Below are 21,115 nucleotides of genomic sequence, written 5' to 3'. Positions count from 1 at the left end.
AGCATGAAGCAACTTCTTCGCAAACTTGAGTGCAGTTCACATTACATACTGAAGAGGGCACTGCGGACCTTTTTTTCTTCCTTACAATCATTCCACACCCTGCTCTAGCGGTTTGCTGCCTTTGCTTTCCGGGCCCGTCTGACTACTTTAGAAAGGCTTTGGTTTCGAGGGAGAGTGCTGAAGCAGATGAGGCACATATTGTGATTGCGTGTTTTCCCTCAGTAGGCCCCTTTACACAGGTGTGTGTGTGTTTGAAAGTATCCAGAAGATTGCATTTGCATCAAGGCGTTGTTGACAGAAAATGGATTGCATTACGAGCTGACAAGGCTGCCGTATAATGAAAGTGACACAGATGCACTCGCCTGCGAATTTGAAAATGACACACTTGTAATTCTTCAAAAATTCAAAAGATGTTCTTTTCATTATTTTTCCCCCACTTGTCTTCATTTCATCAAATGAAACAATAGTTAAAATGGAACTCACAAATCATATGTAAATTATACGTATATACTCATAACAATACCATGTTTTGTTGTGAATTACATTGTATGATCAATAAAACACATTACCTGAACACTGAATAGTGGTGTCAGACTGTAGTGAAATGAAATGAATAATGTGAAGTGTTACCACGTTACTGAAAGCTTAAATAATAAAAATAATTAAAATAGCTTTGTTTTGCTGCTGTTCATTGAGAAACATACAAGTATAGCTGACATGTCAAAAACTGAACTAATGTAGAATTCCACCATAACATTATGTCAAGGATACTGGTGTTGTGCGTAATAACCAGCATAGCATTATTCTCTTTGTCCAAAATAGTTGTGTCATGCATAATAAGTAAGTGCCATGAATATAATGAACCTTTTGTGTTGGTAATACATGCTGCTATTCTTATTTTGTTTTTGTTTTTTTCTGATTTGTAACTATACTGTAACTCTGTAACAAGTCATCTACTCTGTATCATTCATAACTATGTATCTAATATTGTATAACATTGTATGGCCTATTGTTTCTATTGTGTCACTCGAGCGGTTTTTTTAATCGAACAGTTCTGTAAACAGGAAGGGATCCATTTGATTGCTGTACTTTGAATAGATCACTGAAATGAATTCAGCTTTTTGTATTTGATTTATGCCACATTTTACACAACATAAACTGTTCCCGTGAGAAAGATTGTGTTTAAAAATACAAAGCAACCCTACCTTGTTTTTATCTTTGAGCAACAGCTTTAAGTAAATGTTTGATTCATCATTTCTTCCTTATCACTTCACATCATTCATTTCATTTCAGTGAAAAATGCCCATGATTGTGCGTAAAAAAAATTCTGCACGTGACCATCATCTGTTGAGTGTGGAACACAAACACATCACCAGCACAGGGAACTGAACAATGAAGTCTGGTGCACATGGGCTTGAAAAAAAAAACAAAACACATAAATAAATAAACGACACAGAGCAAAGACACCTAGTAGGTCTGCAGGAGGGCCGAAAAAAGGACGGCAGATATGTGCGTGTGTATGTGTGTGCAGGTATGCTTGTCTGTATATGAGTGTGTTTGTGTGTGTTTGTGTGGAGAGTGACCGTACATATATGTATGCTTGGCTGTACAGTGGTGCGTGTGTGTACATGTACATGAGTGAGTGAGAGTGTACATATGAATATGTATGTGTGTGTGACTGAGCACACAAACAAGTATATGTGACTGCAAGTGTAAGTGTGTATATGTGTGTGAATGAGTGAGTGAATGCGCGTGTGTGTGTGTGTGTGTGTGTGTGGGTGCGAGTGAAAGGGAGAGAGTGCATGTGTTTGTGTGGCTTGGGGTTTTGTGGAGGGTCCTTCTTATTTTACCTTTGGTATGAGTTTTATTGTCCTTCATTTCCAGCGATTTCCTGCTTTAGCTGGAGCAGGAAAGTTTGCCTGTGTCTGTTCTCTGTTTTTACGAATCACAGGAAATGTTGGCAAGAAACAGATGGCTAACCTCACCGATCACAATACATAGCAGTTGGCAGGCTTGAGAGAGGAACCACCAGTGGGGTTTGCTCATAGACCTAGCAGCTGGCAGCTGAGTTTTCCCTTTTTAAAACCATTACTATTATTTTTAACGCTGAAACAGTAATCAGTTGTAATTTAGGATTATTTCAAGTGAGTTGTATCACTAAATGATACTACCTTTGAATGACTTTCAAAATTTGACTACTTTTACATTTTTAGAATGCCGGGATGTGTCAGAATCTCAGTCTAGATCTGTGAAGTGTTCACTTTGCTAACTGTCCACCTCAACAACTAATTGTCAAAGCAGACCAAATTTTTCATCTCCAATTCCCTCTAGCCTGTTGAGACGGTAAACACCTTTTGGAGCTATCTCTGAGACAAATGGCAGGATTGATTCATTCTGACAATTTGTTTTACCGACACCTGTGATGAATTAGGGACATCCAGATAAGACTGGAAGCACCTTGTTAATTAGCGGAGCAACGGTGCACCTCGTTCTCAGCAACAGGCTGGTCAGAATAAGGAATGGCGCTAAGGGTGGAGCCAAACGGCAGAGACGAGTTCATCTATTACCCCCCCCCCCCCCCCCTCCCTGCACCTCTAGAGAAGAGGTGTCTGCCATGATTGACATGCTGTACATGGCACATGTCTCCTTTTCATTTGATTGCGTTCGCACAGCCTGTCACTGCTTCTCCCTCTTAAATAACGGGTAGAAATGATTTATTTGCCAGAGTCGGTGAGGGTTCCATATCTCATTTCAGGTAAGGAGCAGCATGTCGAGAGGGATCCTGGGATGTGGCCACCAGGGATGGATGGTTACAGGCCCCAAGGCAACATGCTTAATGTGCATCTCTGACAGCATGGAACCAGACATTGCTATCTTATACGCTGCTAGGAGTGGCAAAATGACATTAGTGCAAGAGTATTAGTATGGATAACATGGGTATTATTTAAGGAATCCTCTCTCGCTATTGGCCTCTGTTTTTTTATCTCATCTTTCTCTTCCTCTTGCTCTCACCCTCTCTCTGTCCGTCACACTACAAATTATGTTATTCTGTTTTGGAAATGAAATGCAATTAAGTTGGCGGCTTGGTCTATTTTATGGTCACTTAACCTGGAGCACGTCTGAAGCCATGCACTATGGTTTTGTCTGCAAATACAGGAATTCACACCATTTGTTTTCTTTGTAACTGTATCAATCCTGACAGAGAACATGCACTCTTAAAATTAGGGACAGCTACCGATTAGCGCCTATTGTCCTTATCCCTTCATCCACTAGACAGTATTATGAAACAAAAACTACCTTGATTAGGATTGCTTGCTGGAATGACACAGACAGTAAACAATTATGCAAAAGTATGGTACCATGACTCCTACTGCTGTCATTGCCTGTACCCATAATTACTCATTGTGTAAGTAACATGGTATTCATTTTGTTCTGCATGCAGGACCTTAAAAAGATGGCAGTACAGGTCCATACTGAATGAACCAGTGACACCTTTGAACTTTCTGTTGAGATACGGGTAGGCCAGCCTTCTCTCACCATCTGATCCCAGGGTTAGAATCTCGTGTTACTATTTCATTCTCTTGTGTCCAGCGCTGGCTGTTGGGCAACAAAGCCTATCCTTATATGCCATTATCTTTACGTGAGAAACTGTCCGTCCAGAGCTTGCCTTTCGAGCCTGTTTATCTATGCACTGTTTTCTTTCAGGACCTGTGAATATGAGCGGAAATACAGCTGTTGTTGATCATATTGCAGTTGGTACACCTGACATTCATGAAAAAAGGGTCAATAATCAGTGTACTGAAAGTAGTTCTGTGCCGTCCATTGTCATATTAAATGTGTTTATGTGAAAGTGATTTACCTCCATCTGATTCACAAGCCCTTTTAATCTACCACTCAGAAGTCAAGAAAATAATCAGGTGAATCCTGACAATCAATAAATGCCAAGAAAATATCAGTTATGAGTCATTTGCCATTTATTTGACCATCAAACACTTTTGCATTAGTTACAGGACTGCAAGCACATATTGTTGTTACAGGTGCAGTCTCTTTGCAATTTTAAAAAAACCACAGTTTGAATTTTTAATGATATTTCAACAAGCTTGACTTCCTTCATCTAAACAAGGAAACAATCAATCAAAATACATAAGCAGTCACAATAGGCAGGTAATTAGCATTTTTAATGCTGACACACAAACAAGCATGCATGCACACATACCAGCAGTACAATACTTGCAGCTTAGAGAACAAAACATGATTTACGTCACTGTCACAACACCTTGTGCCAGTACTTAAATAAATGAGATGCGTTCTGTTGTGGTATAAAATTGCTTTGGCCTTGACTTACAAGTCAAACCCGAGCAACACAACATGGCACCTGCAGCCAGCGCATAAACCAGATTTACGGGTCTTTTCGGGAGATCAAAGGGGCTATATGCCCACATTGAACATATTCATTTTTCAGACGTGAAAGTTCGATAACATTTATGTGTAAGTACAGCATGTATATATTTGTGCAGTCAGGTAGTTCCGCTTCAATCCATTTTCTGTACCAGAGACTCTTTCCCAATAGTCTCATGATGTCATTCTGTCAGACTGGTGGGATAGGGGGCATCTTATTTTCTAACAATGCATAATTGAATGCAGACATTTGTCAAACGCAGACAGAAACAAGCGGTGCAATGCTGCACTTCGCTTTGACTTTCCCCTACCAACACCTCACTGAAATGAGCTGTAAATGAGCCACAGCGTTGTTCCCAGGCATAAATGAACAGCAGATTGGTTTTGGAATGAAATCATTTTAACCAGGTATACAAAAGGACCGAGTCACAATTAACAAGGGAGGGTTTAAGGGGACGTCTTTAAAAGTGACAACAGACAGTGAGGAAGAATTGGAACTGAGTGGCATTCTGTCTGTACTGACACCAACACGAGCTAATCAGGTTTCCAATCCCAATTTCAGCCGAACGTCCTCGGTACACCCCCGCTATTCTGAAGTCTGCCACAGCCTTCGGACGAGGTGCTCCTTTGTTCCTCTCTGAAGGGAAACTCATCGATTCACATAAATCTGAACGATTTTATTGGTTGAAATACCACTCTCAGGTGTATCTAAAAAAAAGAAAATGGAAAAGTACAAGATGCAAACACAAACATTAGCAGATAGTGTGACATAGTGGCTAAGGAACTGGGATTGTTCTCAGAAAGTTCAATATCCAGGTGGGCCACTTCTCTTGTATCCTTGAGCAAGGTTCTCAACCCGAATTATTTTGTAAATACCCAACTGTCCAAATGGATAAGATGAGAAATGTTATTTTCCCTGGATCAGTCTGTCTGTAAAAACATAATCAAAACGTAAAACATAATGAAAACGAGCCTTGATTCCCTTAAACTTGTGCATGGCACAACAAGGCAGACTGCTTGCTGTGAGGGTTGACTCTGATTACACAGGGAATCATAGTCACTCTGAGGATAAAAAACATGCAAAAAGGGCATTTTCACATGGTAATAAAGCCCTGCGTTTGGATGCTTGCAAATAATTAGCCAAGGACACGTAGGGTAAGAGCAGAAATGCAATCGCAGGTGACATAGATGGCAGAAGAGCTGACAGGATTTAACTCCCCAATTAAAATAGAGATAAACACATTTTAAAGCCAATAAATGTCTGGCTCCAACCAACCCCTTAAACCTCTGAAAACTCTCTAAAGATTTACAGCCCATGACAGACACACAGAAGTTCATCTGATATATTGTGTGATCACTGTTGACTGTTGCATTGCAATACACATACTGTGTTGAAATATCCCAAACAAGGTGAAGCTGGTTATATTGTTTTGATATTCACATTTGCATGCATATTCATAAACTTGAACATAAACATAACATAAACATAAAATAAACATAAAATCATACCTCATTGTCCTCTACAAGATGGTTAAGCAGACCGTGATTCACTGGAGTTGTAGAAACAAGGATGTTTCAAGAACTGTTTGTGATATTGGTAACACTTGAAGTGGGTCTTATTTCATCATAACCATTGTAACACAAATATACTACAACAGAAAGGTACCCATATTATAACAGGTGGTGCTCACAGCACATGTGAAATATGATGTGATGCACTAGTGTCATGATGCTTATTACTCCATTTTTTTATAACCTTATGTTATTGTTATAAATTTAAACATGTACATGTATACTTTATGCATGTTTAAGTATATGACCATTTTGAACTGACAAAAGTCAATGCTTTTAAGTTTCGCTTCAACTAAAGTGTTAACTTAATGTTTAATCTCATGGTGGCAGTCAATGGTTATAGCCTGATAGCCATGATAACCAAAAACGACTTTGCCACTTTGGCTAGAATGCTTACAGAATATAATTTATAATCAAGTGCCAAAAACTCCTGAAATACAGGTAATCATAATTAATCTATTAAAACCAGATTATTATATGTCATCATAAACTGACTGGTTTAACAAATATGAGACTGTAAATATGGGACTGCGGCAGACAGGGTCCCAAATAAGTCAAAAATATAGCCATTCAGTTTCAAAATTGTCAGTGCAAGAATTTGTCGCATAAACAAACTTCTTTTAAGTCAGAGAATGAGGTCAATTGACGATTATTTCATATTAACTAACACCCATACAGAAATGGAAGTTAAACTTTCTCCAAACATTTGATGAATATTATTGATTGTTATTTATCGGTATAATATCTTCTTTTAGGAGGAAAAACGTGCAATTACTTATTTTGCTGTATTTAGGTTGGCTTGGCACCTACTCTATCCTCAATGATGTGTTTCGGCGTGTAACAATATTGCAGGCGTTCCGCCCTGCCAATGGCAGTGAGTTTTAAGTGAGGCGGAGAATCCGCGTGAATGGAAGTCCGTTTTTAAAATCAAACATTACAATGTCTGCTCCGTCATAGCGAAGGGCTGTCTCCTCGTGGTTAGGTAGTTCCAAAACGTGACTATCGCTTATTATTATTATTTTTTGCGGTTTATTGATTACTTTCAGAATTTGCTGCTTTTAGTTGGTCCCCCGACCCCCACCTCGTCTCTTTGCGTATTCGAAAAAACCAGAACGGCTAAATTAAATATATTAGATTGTGATCATACGTATATGTTACCAGCAACAACACAAACTATCAAGTTTTAAGCAGCAACGATCAGAACGTGAATGAATGGTTTAAACCGAAAGCAATTGCCCACTGGAAACGTTGACGCTGCAGGCTTAGGAGAAACTGATGAACTGGGTCCGTCGGTACTATAAGGCTGCGTGTTTTTCCGTAGGTTTCCCCACCTGTACAGACGAGTTTTTTTTCGTATTTCGCAGACGATAGTTGCAGTTTTAAAACGAAAACATGGAAATGCGCAGTTTGTTCGGTTAATTTATTGGTACTCTGCCGCCTTCTTGGAACGGAGTATTAGTTTGTGTCCAATAACGATTGCAGGCATATGCGCTGTGGATACACTGAACACATCCGACTCAACGGCAGAGGAAAACGATGCGAACTGCGTAGTTGCAAATATAAAGTTGTATTTTTGAAGGTAAAGTCATTTCAGATAGATCTTTTCAGGTGGTTATAACGCACAAGGGCCATGTCGAAAGGATACGGATCTAAAAGTGGGATGGATACAATTTAAGCGTTTTTTTAATAAACGCAGTTACAACTGGTTTAAGACCGAAAGCTCTCACGGACTGTTTGAAGATATCAGCGCAATCAAGGATTCATTTAAGATATTATATTTGAACGGATACTTTAAAAACCTATTCTCACAATGTATTAGGACGTTATTTAATTGCCCAGTTGCAAATGAAAATGAGACATCACGGGAAACAGGACAACGAATCCACTGATGGGAAACATTGCCATCTTAATATGTTGTGCAGCTAAAGCACAGGAAGCACGTGGACCACAACAGAACCACAGGACAAGTGTAATAGTCTGGAGCGCAATGACTTAAGCGCAACGCTTGGCATTTTAGTTGAAAGTAACACACATTTACTGCGTGGCTGTGTGTCTCCAGTCTACAACCGGCTGCTGTGAGGAAGCGGCTGTCAGTGAGCTGTGTAATCGCACTGAGTGCGGACATGAAGAGTTTCACACGGGTCGATTTAAATGTTTGCTGAAGAACAGAAGCAACGTGAACACGCCTGAGAGAGGGATAAGCTGGGGACACATTTCAACCTGGTGGCGGTCGCACATATCGCATGGTTTGTAGGAAAACCTGTAATGCAAGGCTACAGAAAGAAAGGTATTGCAAGACGCCTTGTTATAAAGTGATTGGGCACGATCGTTCCTAAATGAATACTCGCATCAAGGAACGTGGCCGCCGTAATCATAGTGACAAAATGATCACCCAAGAGATTAAGAGCAGCAGATCTTCAAGATACCACGGGAATGGAAGGAGAAAGTTTGCATTAAGTACGTGGAGTTTGTGGGCTTTCTTGTTTTTTAATACCCACGTGTTGAAAGCTCTGGCACAAGGTAAGACAATGTGTTACTTTTTGTAGTATAGTAAACAAAAATAGTATAAACAAAATTGCGTGTTTATATATATATATATATATATATATATATACGTGCACACGCAATTTTGTTTATATATACATTTTTTATTTAGAAAGAGCGGTAGAGAGAAAGATTCAGTGATATTATTTTACATGCATAAATGGCAGTGTTTCACTGTATTTCAACAATACACAGACAGTGTCAACGACTGTCTTAGTTTATTGAAATTAATGTATAGCCTTTAAAAAATCTGAATCGGATGGTCTTACAGAGTAACTCAGACTTTCAAAGCAAGACAAAAGTGTGGGTCGACAGGTCAGACTGCCGACGTCTCGACGATTTTTTTTATAGATCACAGATGGTATATGGACGGTGTGAGTATGATGGGGGCGGGGCGGTTAACTTCTTTTTTGTTGTAACGGTTCTGAGCTGCGTGCCTATTGTAGAAGGAGCTAGACACAAGAAATGTTGAACGCGGACACATCTGTGAGAACTACTTTTTACCCGATTAATACCATAAATCACTATGACAAAAGTTTTTTTTCACCTTTAATGCACTACCTTTCTTTGATTCAAGAGCGTTTTGCTGTTGCGTTATGATATTGATATCGTTATTACAAATGAGCTATATGTCCACCTAACAGCAAGTAACAGTTATTGACTCCTGAACCATTTTTTGCTGAGATCTACAGTTGCTTACTGTGAATGCTGATATGCTAGCTAGTAGCTACAAGCGAAAGAAAATTAATTACACCAAGATTATCATCAGGAATGCCAGAAATTTCCATCAAAGCGCCAGCTATTTGTTCCCACAATAGCTGTACTTTGTATTTCCTCAGACGAATGAACATTAGTGTCAGTGATGACCGGTCTGAATACCCTCTTCAAACACACCTTAAGACTGGCATTTGCAGGCACGTCACAAATGTTCTTCCAGCATGCTTCATGTCCATTGCTATGACTTTTCTATTAACATTCAGTCTTACACTAAATGCATGTCCTTTAACAGATGGAGAGCACTGCCACTTGACATTCACAATGACTTGCTCTCCCTTCTGTGACTGAACCTTTGGTTAAATTAAAGACAGCTGAATGAATGAATTTTATGTTGCTTTGAATTTTAATGTCCTAAAATGGCTAATTTAGGCTAAGTGCTAAACATTGAAGGACCGTGGTATCAGATCAAGGTGTCCAGGGAATAGTCAGGTTACAGTACATTTGATGTGCATTCAGTTGGAGTGTGTGTGTGTGTGTGTGTGTGTGTGTGTTTGGGGGATGTTGTTGAAGACAGTTTATTTGGGTAGGACATCCAATTATGGTTGAGGTTTTGCAAGCAATTAAGAAGGTTGGAGGTGTCCTGTCCCCTGTACAGTCCAAAGTCCACACAAATCCCAAAAAGTGATTACTGATTAACTCACAATATTAGGAAACTGTATAACTGTGGGGAGCCTATTCCAACAAGCTAATAACCTTTGTTTTACCTCATACTTTGCCCCTCTGCAGTGGTTTGAAAATAAAAGTGTGACCAACCACTGCAGTTTCTTTACTTGCATCTATCTAAATTGTTTGTTTGGGTTACACAATGCCTTCTCATGTTTGCCGGCTCAGCCGTTTGGCAAGTATAATGCCAAGGGCTTGAGAAATGTGAAGCTTAAGCAGTACAGGTCTGGAGAGGGGTGGGATGGTATTGATCCGTTTACAGAGGCAGCATCCTTATCGAAACTTAAATTGGGGAGAGGTTGACATTTAACCTCCTTTCTGATTTCACTGCTAAGTTAAAAATTGGGGTCTTTCATGGATAACAAGGAGTGGTCTTTGTTCTTCGTTGATGAAAGGCCATGTGTATCGTCGATGTAAAGGGTGATTTTAAGAAATGTTTGTTAAAAACCAGCACATTTCGGCTTCAGCCTTATTCATGGTGAAATAATATAATTCAGCAAGGGGCAATATTCCAAGGATGAATTTGGTGGCATACCTGTTAAACCAATGGGAATGGAGATTGCAGGTTATTTGGCATTTAAGCAATGAGATCCATTAAAATCTGAACATCAAGCAATTAGCAATTTAAAAATAGACCAGTACAATTCACTTTCAATGTGTATATTGTTACAGTTCGTAAAACAGTATGTTTGTTTGTTCAGTTTGAGTGGTTACAGTCTTGATAGAAACAGTACAGGTAAATTTATTAGCACAATACAATGTGCATTGTAAAGACAGATATTTCATTATTCATACAGTGTCACACATAAAATCTTTGATGTTAAAAACTTTATTCATGCCATGTAGATACAGACTCAATTTACTTCAGTTTACTTTTCTTCAAATCAGTGAATTCTCTACCCCAGTTTTTTTTCCTATTTTGTGCACTTTGGGAGAAGTGTGAAGTAGAGTCATTATTTCTGTTTGTTCTATTTCTTGAAATTGAAATAAGGAAATAAGATCAAAATGCAGTGCAAAGTTAGAGGTAAAATGACAAATTAATCTGGAAACATTCACAGAAAAGTAGGTTTGAGCTTGTTACTGCACCTAGCTTTGATGTCAATGTAGACCATTTCCTCTTGATGCCTTATTTTCTGTGTTGTGATTTCTTTATGCTTTCTTTAAAAGTATGCCATCTAAATTACCCGCAAACTTGGACTTCTATTCGTATCTGTTTGGAGCTTGATTGGTTGAGACTTGCTTGGAGTTGAAATGGACCAGTAATTATCCTATGGAACACCCAAGGGTAACCATCTAATATTTAGTAATTAGCCACCATATTGAAAGGAACTGGTCAATGTAACAAAACGTAGTGCATGACTTTGATAAGTCTATGGGAAAAATGTGCTAGACATTCATGGCCATGACTGACATAATACAGAGTCAATGTTCATTATCTATTGAGTCAGGGAGATGTTACTCACAGCAGTCACTGCTGTTCAGCTGCAGTAGTAGCTGATGTTTTTCCTTATGAAGCTGAGGTCCTGCAGTGTTGGCTGTAGATCTGTGTTTGAAAGAAAGTTAAATGAAACAGTATGACACGTTTGTGAAGTAGGGTTATCAGCAAAGCTCAGCTTCAGGCCACCAACAATTGTATTGTTTCATGATAGTCCGACTATACATAGGATTTCCTGTGTACATAATATAAACCTTGATGGATATGACTGTACCTTGATGATGTGTGAACTGTAGATCACTCAAAATCTGACCGCAACAGTATGGGAGACAAAAATGTATTTTAGGACTTTATTTTTTGTTTTTTTTTCCACAGCAGTGGGACAAAAGTGCATATGGAGCTGGAGTCTCTCTTGATTGTTTTCTCAATATGGTCACATTATGGAGATTATTATCACAAAGGTCAGGCCGAATGAACCCTTACAAAAGGGAGATGGCCCAGGTGTCGTCTGATGTGTTTTGTTTGCCTGCCCATCTGGCCGATGATTCCCAGTGTTCTCTAGTGAGCGCTTGCACACCAGAATGTTGGCAGTATCATTAATCAGAGTCATTCCTTTCCCTGTATGACCAAGGTCTTTGTGTGTCTGATACGGGGAATAATTACGGTGCATGCTGAATGCAGTGTTTCTCTGGGCGCTTGGCACTGTAAATGTAAAATGCAAAACAGGGTGTTTCCAAACTGTTCGCATTCTGTTGCATCACTAGTTCAAGTATAGTGAATAGTGTTATGCTCACACTCACTGGTCTGGGAGTGTTGTTAGCCTGGTCTGACACTGTTGCTCATTCAACTTCCAATGGATTCACTTCTGTTCTTTTATTCTGGAAATCGCTCTGGATAAGAGCATCTGCTAAATGAATGTAATGTAAGTAGCATTTTTAGTAGGATTAAGTGCACACATTTTGAATAATAAATCATGTCAGACCAGCATTATTCTGCAAAAAATGAAAAAAAACCTTTTGATGTCTTTTGACCAACTTTCCTGTCAGAACTTTTCACTTATGCTTGCCTATAGAAGAAATGGATGAAGAGTCAAGGAATCAAATATGTGACGTATGCAAATGCACACTTTCACCTATCATCAGTTTTGCTCACGGGGGGGGGGGGGGGGCTCCTGAGTAGCTCAGTTGCTAAGGTACAAACTCTGAGTGTAAGCTGAGCTTTATGGCCTGGGTTTGATCCTAGCAATGTCATCAGCCATAGATGACCAGGGAGCTGCCATAGAACTAATTGGCTTCATTCTGCTGGGATGGGCTTAGGTATAGTTGCAGCGATGACTCATCAGGTCAATGCAGGTTTCTTGGATGACGTCCAGCTATACCCGTCCTCCAATCGGTGCTTATGTCACTGTGGTGCGCTGGGAGACTTCCAGTGTGAAAATATATGCCAATGGTATGCGGATGCATCAGAAGATTACACTCCTGCATACATCCAGGCGTCCATGGCAGAGACTGAGTAAATTGTTTGGAATTTTTGCTGCTCTGTGTTGTTGCCCCCTTTGTTTTGAGCCCATGCCTCTGAATTAGGGTTGGGCGGTATAGCCGTCGCGATATATTGAATAGCTATTTTTAGCGCACTAACAGCGATCCCTGGTATGTGGCGTTAGGTTTCTTCCTGTATTGTTTTCCCTTTAGTCATACCTGATGCGGGAGCACACCTCTAAAGTTCAGTTCAGTGCTTCCGGGGCAGTGGCAGCGGGTGAGCTGGAAACAAGGGAAGCCCAAACGCTACCTTTAAATCATTAATTTCAACCTGCTCCCCTTTATCCTCCTTGATTAACAACAAAACAAATAATTCACAGAATAAACGACACCAATAATTAGAACAAATGATTACGCTCGCAAAACGCCGCAGATTGTCTGTAGTTGTGGGCTTGCGAAAGCTACAACGTGAGATTGTTTAATTAACAAGGATGACATTTATCAATTTAAATTACGTTAAATGCTCATGCTCATTCGATATATTGCGACGGTTATATTGCCCAGCCCTACTCTGAATGGAAAGGCAGTTGTATGTATGGACACTTCTCCAGTCATTAAGGACTGTTTCTCTGAGGATCTCAGTTTCTGGGTTGATTCACGTAACATGTTCTTAATCTGCGCCATCTAATCCACTTGTTCCCTGATGGATTTTATTCCTGATTTTTTGGAAGAGAGGGGTTGGGATAGTTGACCAATTAAAATGCAAAGTAACATTCCTATAGCATTTAAACTGTCACAGAAATATGGCTATTTTGGCATGATCTTGATCAGCACAATTAAATGTCCTTTAAGATACCCAGGTTTAATCTGAAGAAATGTGAACTTGTTGAGGATTTATGAGATATTATTATAAGTCATCAAATGCTGATCACTAAGTGTTGAGATGTGTTCATTATTCCCCATGAAGTCCTTAACAGTAGGCCTGTTTCACCCTGTGAAGCACATAAATTCAACTCCCACATTGCACTACTGGCTTCTGGATCATGCAAATGAAGACTTTGCATTGGACGTAAGCCACAGAATACTACTCTGCATGCTCTCTTGTGTAATAGTTGTTCATGAAAACTGTGAAATGATTATCGTAAGGAACTCTCCTCTCTAAAAGCCACCTTACATTAGAAAATTAGGCAGTGACAATGTGTTGTGATGTGGTTGTGCTTGGTGCAGACCAGATTTCTAGCTTTTGGTTAATTTGTGTTCCTTTGCTGTGTTTAACAGTGATTTCTCCACCCAGCAAATATTATAACTCTATTGTTGTAATATTGTTAGCTCGAGTGTTAAAACTCTCACTGTTTTATTGTTGTTTGGTTTGCTATGATTTTGTACCGGGTCACCTCCATTGACTTATGTTGGTAGGTCCCTGATAGCGGATCAAGTAAGCCTGCTTGGAGGGTGTGATTATAGATCTGTGCACTGTAAAATAAACTCATGAATAAGCCTTTTTTCCCCAGTGTCTCCATCAGCTAATGGACACAACGTTTAGAAGTTTGCTGTCATTTTAACTTGCTAGATCTTACTTTAATTGAAGGCATTAACCATTATCCAGTATCCCCCTTGCACTAGCTGTTGTTACTTGTCACTGTGAGAATCTTTCAGCTTGTTGTTGTTTACTGTAGGATGCAGCATAAACCTGGGCATGAGAATTCATTTATAAATCTACGGCTTGGCAAACAAAGCTTTACCCACGGACCTTACAGTTAAACGTGTTTGTAATATCAATCAATCAATCAACGTCTGTTTGGTACAGCGTACCTGACCTTCTGGTAATATCATTTGTGGGTGCTGTGTTCAATATTTTTAATATTAGTCCCCCCCATGTTTATCCTGTCCTCACCTCCAAAGCTCTCAAGGAAAAGTGTCTTAAGACCCTCCCTGATCCTCTGATTTCCCATTGATTTCTGTCAATATGGCCGATTAGAACAGATGGAAATCTTCCATAGTACGCGTGCTTTTACTGTTCTTGTTTAGGACTTGAAAGATTACTTATAATGGAGTTCATCTTTATCCTCACACCTGTATGTGCAATATTGCGTTGTGCATTCTGCAAAAGCATGAGGTTGCAGTGACCAATTTACGTTGGGGAACACGAGAAATGAAAAGCCCAGGGATCAGAGGTTTGTATGTCTTATTACAGTCTGCCAGTTGCATTTGCTTTTTTTAACAGCTTTTCTCTGCCTTGTCAAAAGATACTTGATTGAATTCTCTCCTTTCACATATCCTTGAATCCCACTGATCAGAGGTGTTTCCGTATTTGACAGCCAGTGTTACCTGCACAGCCCACCTGGGCTTGGTTCATTCCAGAACATTCTCTGGCAGAAAAGCGTTTGCAGAGTAAAACTAAATTTGGCAAATGGTTCACTCGGTAAATCGTTCCATGAAGGGTGAATATCAGCAGTTGTGCACAAGAACAGAATGGTTTACTTGAAATGCCTTAAAACAGCCTCAAGGAGAGCCTTTTCAGTGATATCTCTTTCCGTGCTGTGGGATGGAGTCTGTGACTGGTCTTACATGGTCTGGGATTCTATAGAGCTGTGTAATCAGCACAGTGAAATTGCTCTAATGATATCCTCCCTGCTATGGTGCCCTAGGAGGAAAAGGCCATCACATCCAGTAATATATTCTCCTCCCATTAATATCATAGCAAACTGCTTCCTGCTCATGTTTGGCTAAAAATTACAAGGTCAATTAAACTCAGTAGACAAACTGATTATTGCTAAATGACATAATTAATTGCAGATATGAGGGCCGGCAGCACGTCCTGCGTGACTCCCTGAGGCAGGTGTTTGCCTGTCTCAGCCTTCATGAAGTAAAAAGCTGTACTTTCCCACACATTTTAGAATCAAGCTGTGAAAGACACAGCAAAAAGAAAAGAAAAAAAAAGATGCCAGGCTAGAGAATCAGATTTTAATATAGATTTGTTAAGGCAAATTAGATTATAATGAGGGAAAAAAATCCTAGAAGAAGGGCTAAATGATTCTGTCAGTAGGAGAAATGATAAATCCAGATTAACCAATGAAAGGGATATAAGGCCTGAGTAAGGCTGTCATCATAAGCTCTCTGTGATTCATTCTTTCCCTCCAGCTCTGTCTCAATCGCAAATTGAATATCACCCAATTGCTGCTGCAAGGGGTTGGTGTCCAGGCTCCGCCTCAGAGTGTATGTGTGAGGGCAGAAAGCAGTGTGTTGCCAAGCAGAGATTGGATTTTCCCTACCGGTGTCCACTGCAGTTGTATACACTGTTCCAGCCAGGCCACACCCGATTCTGGCTTCGCAGTCGACACACCTCAGATGATCAGATCACTGGATCACAGCTGGTTGTCATGGCAGTGGGGGCCGCGTGGCAGTTGACATGCTGCTTAACTGCCGACTGCGAGAAAATAAGGAGGAGAAGCTGGCTAAAACTGTCACTACAATTATCACTTTTTATTTCACTCATAACACTTGGCCTTTGGCCACAGTTTTTGTTTGACTATAAATATAAGCAGCAAATGTGCTTATAATTTTCCTGGAACTGCAAAGTGAATGCCTCATATGATTTGAGCTAGACATTAAATTCACATTTCCAGGAATAAATGTCAAAGCATTAGAAAGTGAAGCCAAAGGAAAGTTTAGATGGATGCTCCAGGGATACACAAGGCCAGTGGCCCTTTCAAATCTTGTTTACATTTGCATGCTTAATATATCCAACGATGGACTTTCCCTGGGATTTTTTTTTTTTAAAGAACCATTCTGTATGGCTTTTCAAAGTGTTAAGTAACATGTCCTAGTTTTTTAAATGGCTGAACATGCTTTTTCCTTTTAAAATATGGCTAACAATATTCAACCCCTCCATTCTGGTAACTGCAGGTCATAGCCTTGTAAATTCTAATTTGATGTTTCTGGATAGTTATCAAGTACACAATGAAGTTCATAAGCTTAGAACCCCACCTACAAGCCAGCCTTACAACCAGCCAGAGCTTTTCCTTAGTGACTGGAAAATACAAAACCCTGTCTGAAAGAAAAAAAAAAACATCTTTTTTCTGTGGAAAAAAACTTGTTTAACGATGCTTAAAATGCCACAAAATCATGTAGGAAAACCTCTTGTGAGTGTATTATGTGTGATTTGTGCAAGGTGACAATTTTATTGTTTATAAACTTCAAAAGAATGGCAGTGCCTGTATTGAAGTGATTTTTGTGATGTTAGCTGTGAAGATTTCCAAGTGCTTCCCAAAGCTATTTCAGATGCTTTTTGTTTGAAGGTAAAAGGAACAGGAAATAGAGGAAGCGTGTCATATTGTGGCCTTGTCATTTGGAACTCACTGTTCTGGTTATGGAATGAAAGTGAAAAAAAAATGGAAAGAAGCAGTTATCGCTCACTTCCGTAAATTGTTCTTCATGTTCAATAAGGTTTTAAAGACTTTTTACCTTTTCCATTTGGGGAAAAAATGATGAGATGCAAACTGATATCATTGGTAAATTGGTTGGTCACCATCTCTGAACGTGCCTGTTCCTTTGCTCGGCTGTGATTGAACATATGGGGTATTTCAATGGAATTTCACTCTGGGCCAGAGCTCTGCACAGGAATGTCTCAGCCCTTTCTGAGTATTTCTGCCCAACTCTGTGTGTTTTTCTTTCATCCCAGGCATGGCTGCATTGGTTTTCCATTCCATAAAGTGCCTCAAGGCACCGTTGTCTATCCTAGAGAATCATAAAAGCTATCATATTTTGGTCTCTGGAATTCAGAGTCATTTGTTGAAGATTCAAAGGGTGCTGCGTGCATAGTTTATATAAATGGTAAGATATGACAATGGGAACATTTTATATTGTGCAACCCAAACTCCCAGTGGTGATTATGAAATCCTAACAGAAGTGTCTTAAATAAGTATAGCAATTTAATGAAAAAAAGAAGAATTAAAAAACTTCTAAATGCCATTGACCACCAACTGCAAATAAACGTCATTGATAATAGGAAAATAAAATGTGACCTCTAAACTCTGAATCCTTATCTATTAATTAGAAGCTTGCTTGAAATCTTTCTGCATGTTTCCTTGGTAAATTCCAGAATGTAGTATAGATCATAAAGGTCAAAGGTCAAATACTGTATAATTGATATATAATCGTATGCATATGAAAGGGTCAACCTGATATGACAGTTTGCTTGTGGTATATTACAACAATTGACACACAATTGATACATGATGTACATGATATGAGAGCTGGAAATGCAGAAAACCCTTGAAGGGTTCATGAGGAGTAGAATGCGGAAGTTGTGATAACCAAGCATGTTTTAAACCAAACAAATGTGAGGTATCGGTAGCCACAAGAGTACGGAAAACCTGCTCTGTGGTTGGCAGAGCCAATTCATGCTTGTGCAATATGGTTTTAAGCAGCTAACACATACATTGCATGGTTTCACACACACATACAGAGCACATGTAATCCCAACATTGGTGCGAATCATCAGCTCTGTTTACGCTACACAATAACCCAGCTCGGATACGGTCACAAACTGCCTCAGCGGCAGTGTGAAAGCCTGCTGCCAAAAAGCTGGCAAGGTTTCAGCTGGGCCGCAGGTGGATGCATTTCACACTGCAGTGAAGGTGACTCTGACAGCAGGCCAAACGGGCTGTGGCCGCAGCTAATCTCTCCGGTGATGAAAGTCCCAGCAACATCAGTCGACTCCCCTGTCCCGTCCATTTTGTCTTTAAAAATTGTGGTAGCTCGCTCTTGGGATTTAAGATTTTAGCTTGTGAACCCAGGAATGAATGAAGAGGATAGTGTATTACTCTTTTTAAAATATGTAGTGTTTGTCATTCCTCACACGTAATCCTTAAAATTGCTAGTTTTCAGTGTCAGTTTATTGCAAGGTTACATGGCATTTTCTCCAGCACTAGCAGAGCTGTTATGAGCAGATCCGTGCTTCCCTGCTGATCCGGTCCTCATTCTTTCAGTTCATAGAAGACGTTTTGTGCTTAGGCAGCCCATCACAGGTAGTTTGATTTGGAATGTTTCATTCCAAGCCCCTCTAGGTAATGACAACAGCACAACAAGGGGCACCTCATAATGCTGACTGGTTCCCTTTGAGTTTGAAGAACACATCAGCTACCGAGGTTCAAAAATCTTTCTCTTTCTACCATCTCCAAAATATCAATTAAGTCAACCTTGTGCCTCATTGCAGTACCAGCATGTGTAACTGACACAAACATATGGTAAAATCTGAGTGGAAGAATTTCCCTTTACTTATTGGCTTTTGTGTGTTTAAACCAAGAAAATGCCAAAAGTGTGAAAGATAACACATTTTGGTTAACCTATAAATAGCATGGGTGGGAGGTAGCAGGCGTGTCTCCCAAGCCTTGAGAGCCCTTCACAGGGCAAAGGCAGACAAACTAGGATCTCTCAGGACATCATAGACACATCAGTTTCAGTCTGTTCCAGGCAGAGGGGCCATGTCCAAATGCCTACAAATGGTTGCTACCTCTGGGCAATGAATACCACAATTACCCTGTCTCATAATGGTGTGATGACACTTGGAAAGTCCCTGGGTGGGATGTGTGTGTGTGCGTTTGTGTGTGTGTGTGTGTTTTGGGGGGTGGGGGTTCTTGGCATGAGGGGGGATGCAGGACGGGCAGATACCATTTGTCCTGATTTGCACATAAGCCCAGATATTGTGTAAATTCATTAGTGGTGTTTATTCCCTATCAATGTACAACGAAGATTAATCCGCGGCATTAGTAAATCGATCCCTTCCACACCCAGAGGGCATCGTGTCTCACATTTCCTTTTGATAGATACAGAGGGAGCCTGTCGATGCAGTCTGCTGGCTGTGTGTGCCTTGGCTGTCAAGCGGCCACTGAGAATAATGTTGTCAATGCGACCAAGTGTTGTTTTAAAGTGCTGCTAGGGAATATCTCCAGAAAAACCAAACAGTTCCTTTATTATCAGCTGCAGCTTGATCTTTTGACTTCAGTGGGGCAGTTTCATTAAAAAATAAAATGTGTGATTAGACATACCAAGCAGACAGCCTTTACAGCGCAGATTTGTACATGCTTGGTACTGCAAGGCCAACTGATCAGATTCTTTTTTTTTCTAACTTTTTTGAGGAGAAACCTGCATTCCTTTTGAAAGGGGTTCCTTCTTTTAATGGATCTGGAACATGTGTGTATCACCTGCAGTAGGACAGAAAATATTTTAGGTTTTGGCACCATTACTGCAACCACACATCTCATTATTTCTTTTGCTCAGTCCATGCCCTTATCCAAGGTGACATATACAGTTCACATTCTGTCTTATCCACTTACACAGCTGGGTATTCAGGTTAAGTGCCGTGTTCAAGGGTACGACAGTGGTGCACCTGGGAATCAAACCCGTAACCTTTGGGTAACAAGCCCAGCACCATAACTACTGTACCACAGTGCCTGTGTCTCAGGTGAAGATAGATGGAGGTGATAGAGGTGATTTATGCAGCTTTGCTTCTGGAAGTCTGAACAGCCTCTTATATTCCTGAATGCTAATAGTCTGGCTAGGATAGATGTGCTGTCTCATGTGAGCAATGGGAAAAGGAACACAATATCCACAAAGTTTTTTTTTCTTGAAAGGCCTAGGTATAGTTAAAGTAAACAGAAACACAAGCCCCCTGCAACATCCTCTAAACCATTAAGTTTGACATGTAACTAACCTTGTTTTTCCAATTGTGCAATATATACTGTTGTTAGTAATTACATAATATGAAACAAATGATGGGTTAAAATTGAAGACAGTTGAAGCTGCATGCTATTTGTCTGATAATGTATTTTTTGCATGTTATTTTCACCATCATATTGGCTGAATGTATTGACTTGCCTTTTACACGTATGTTGACATTTTGCTCATGTGTGTATAGTGCTTACATTATGGATTTGTGCAAAACCATACCGTGTGCCTTGGTTATGCTTGCAAGGGAGACATATCCATACATTATCCAGTAATAATGCAATGTTAAATCAATGAATGTATCATAAGAGCAACCATCCTCTTACAATATGAGTCTTGTTGAGTGCGTGGATGTTCACGAAAGCAAAGAATCAATGGAACTCTGCTGAGCAGAAAACACATAGAGATATTGATGATACAATTTTCTCAGTGTAGCAATAAAAAAGGCAAATTTATTGAACTTTAATAGTCATTGAAAAAGAGAGTACAGCTATAGCCTGCATAAAATGATGTTACTCCA

General features: G+C 39.8%; 1 protein-coding gene across 1 annotated transcript in view; it reads left to right on the top strand.

The window, feature by feature from the left end:
* Positions 1-8,045: 8,045 nt before the first annotated feature.
* sdk1a (sidekick cell adhesion molecule 1a) overlaps positions 8,046-21,115 on the top strand; it is a 251,719-nt gene continuing 238,649 nt past the window's right edge. The window contains exon 1 of the mRNA XM_036552383.1: positions 8,046-8,490. Within this exon, the coding sequence (XP_036408276.1) occupies positions 8,307-8,490 (184 nt within the window). The 5' untranslated portion in view covers positions 8,046-8,306. The remainder of the gene's footprint in view (positions 8,491-21,115) is intronic.

The sequence above is a fragment of the Megalops cyprinoides genome, chromosome 19 (assembly GCF_013368585.1).
Source record: "Megalops cyprinoides isolate fMegCyp1 chromosome 19, fMegCyp1.pri, whole genome shotgun sequence".
NCBI classification, from domain to species: Eukaryota; Metazoa; Chordata; class Actinopteri; order Elopiformes; family Megalopidae; genus Megalops; species Megalops cyprinoides.
Note: the sequence above shows the minus strand (reverse complement) of the source record. Positions and strands in the feature narration are given on the sequence as shown.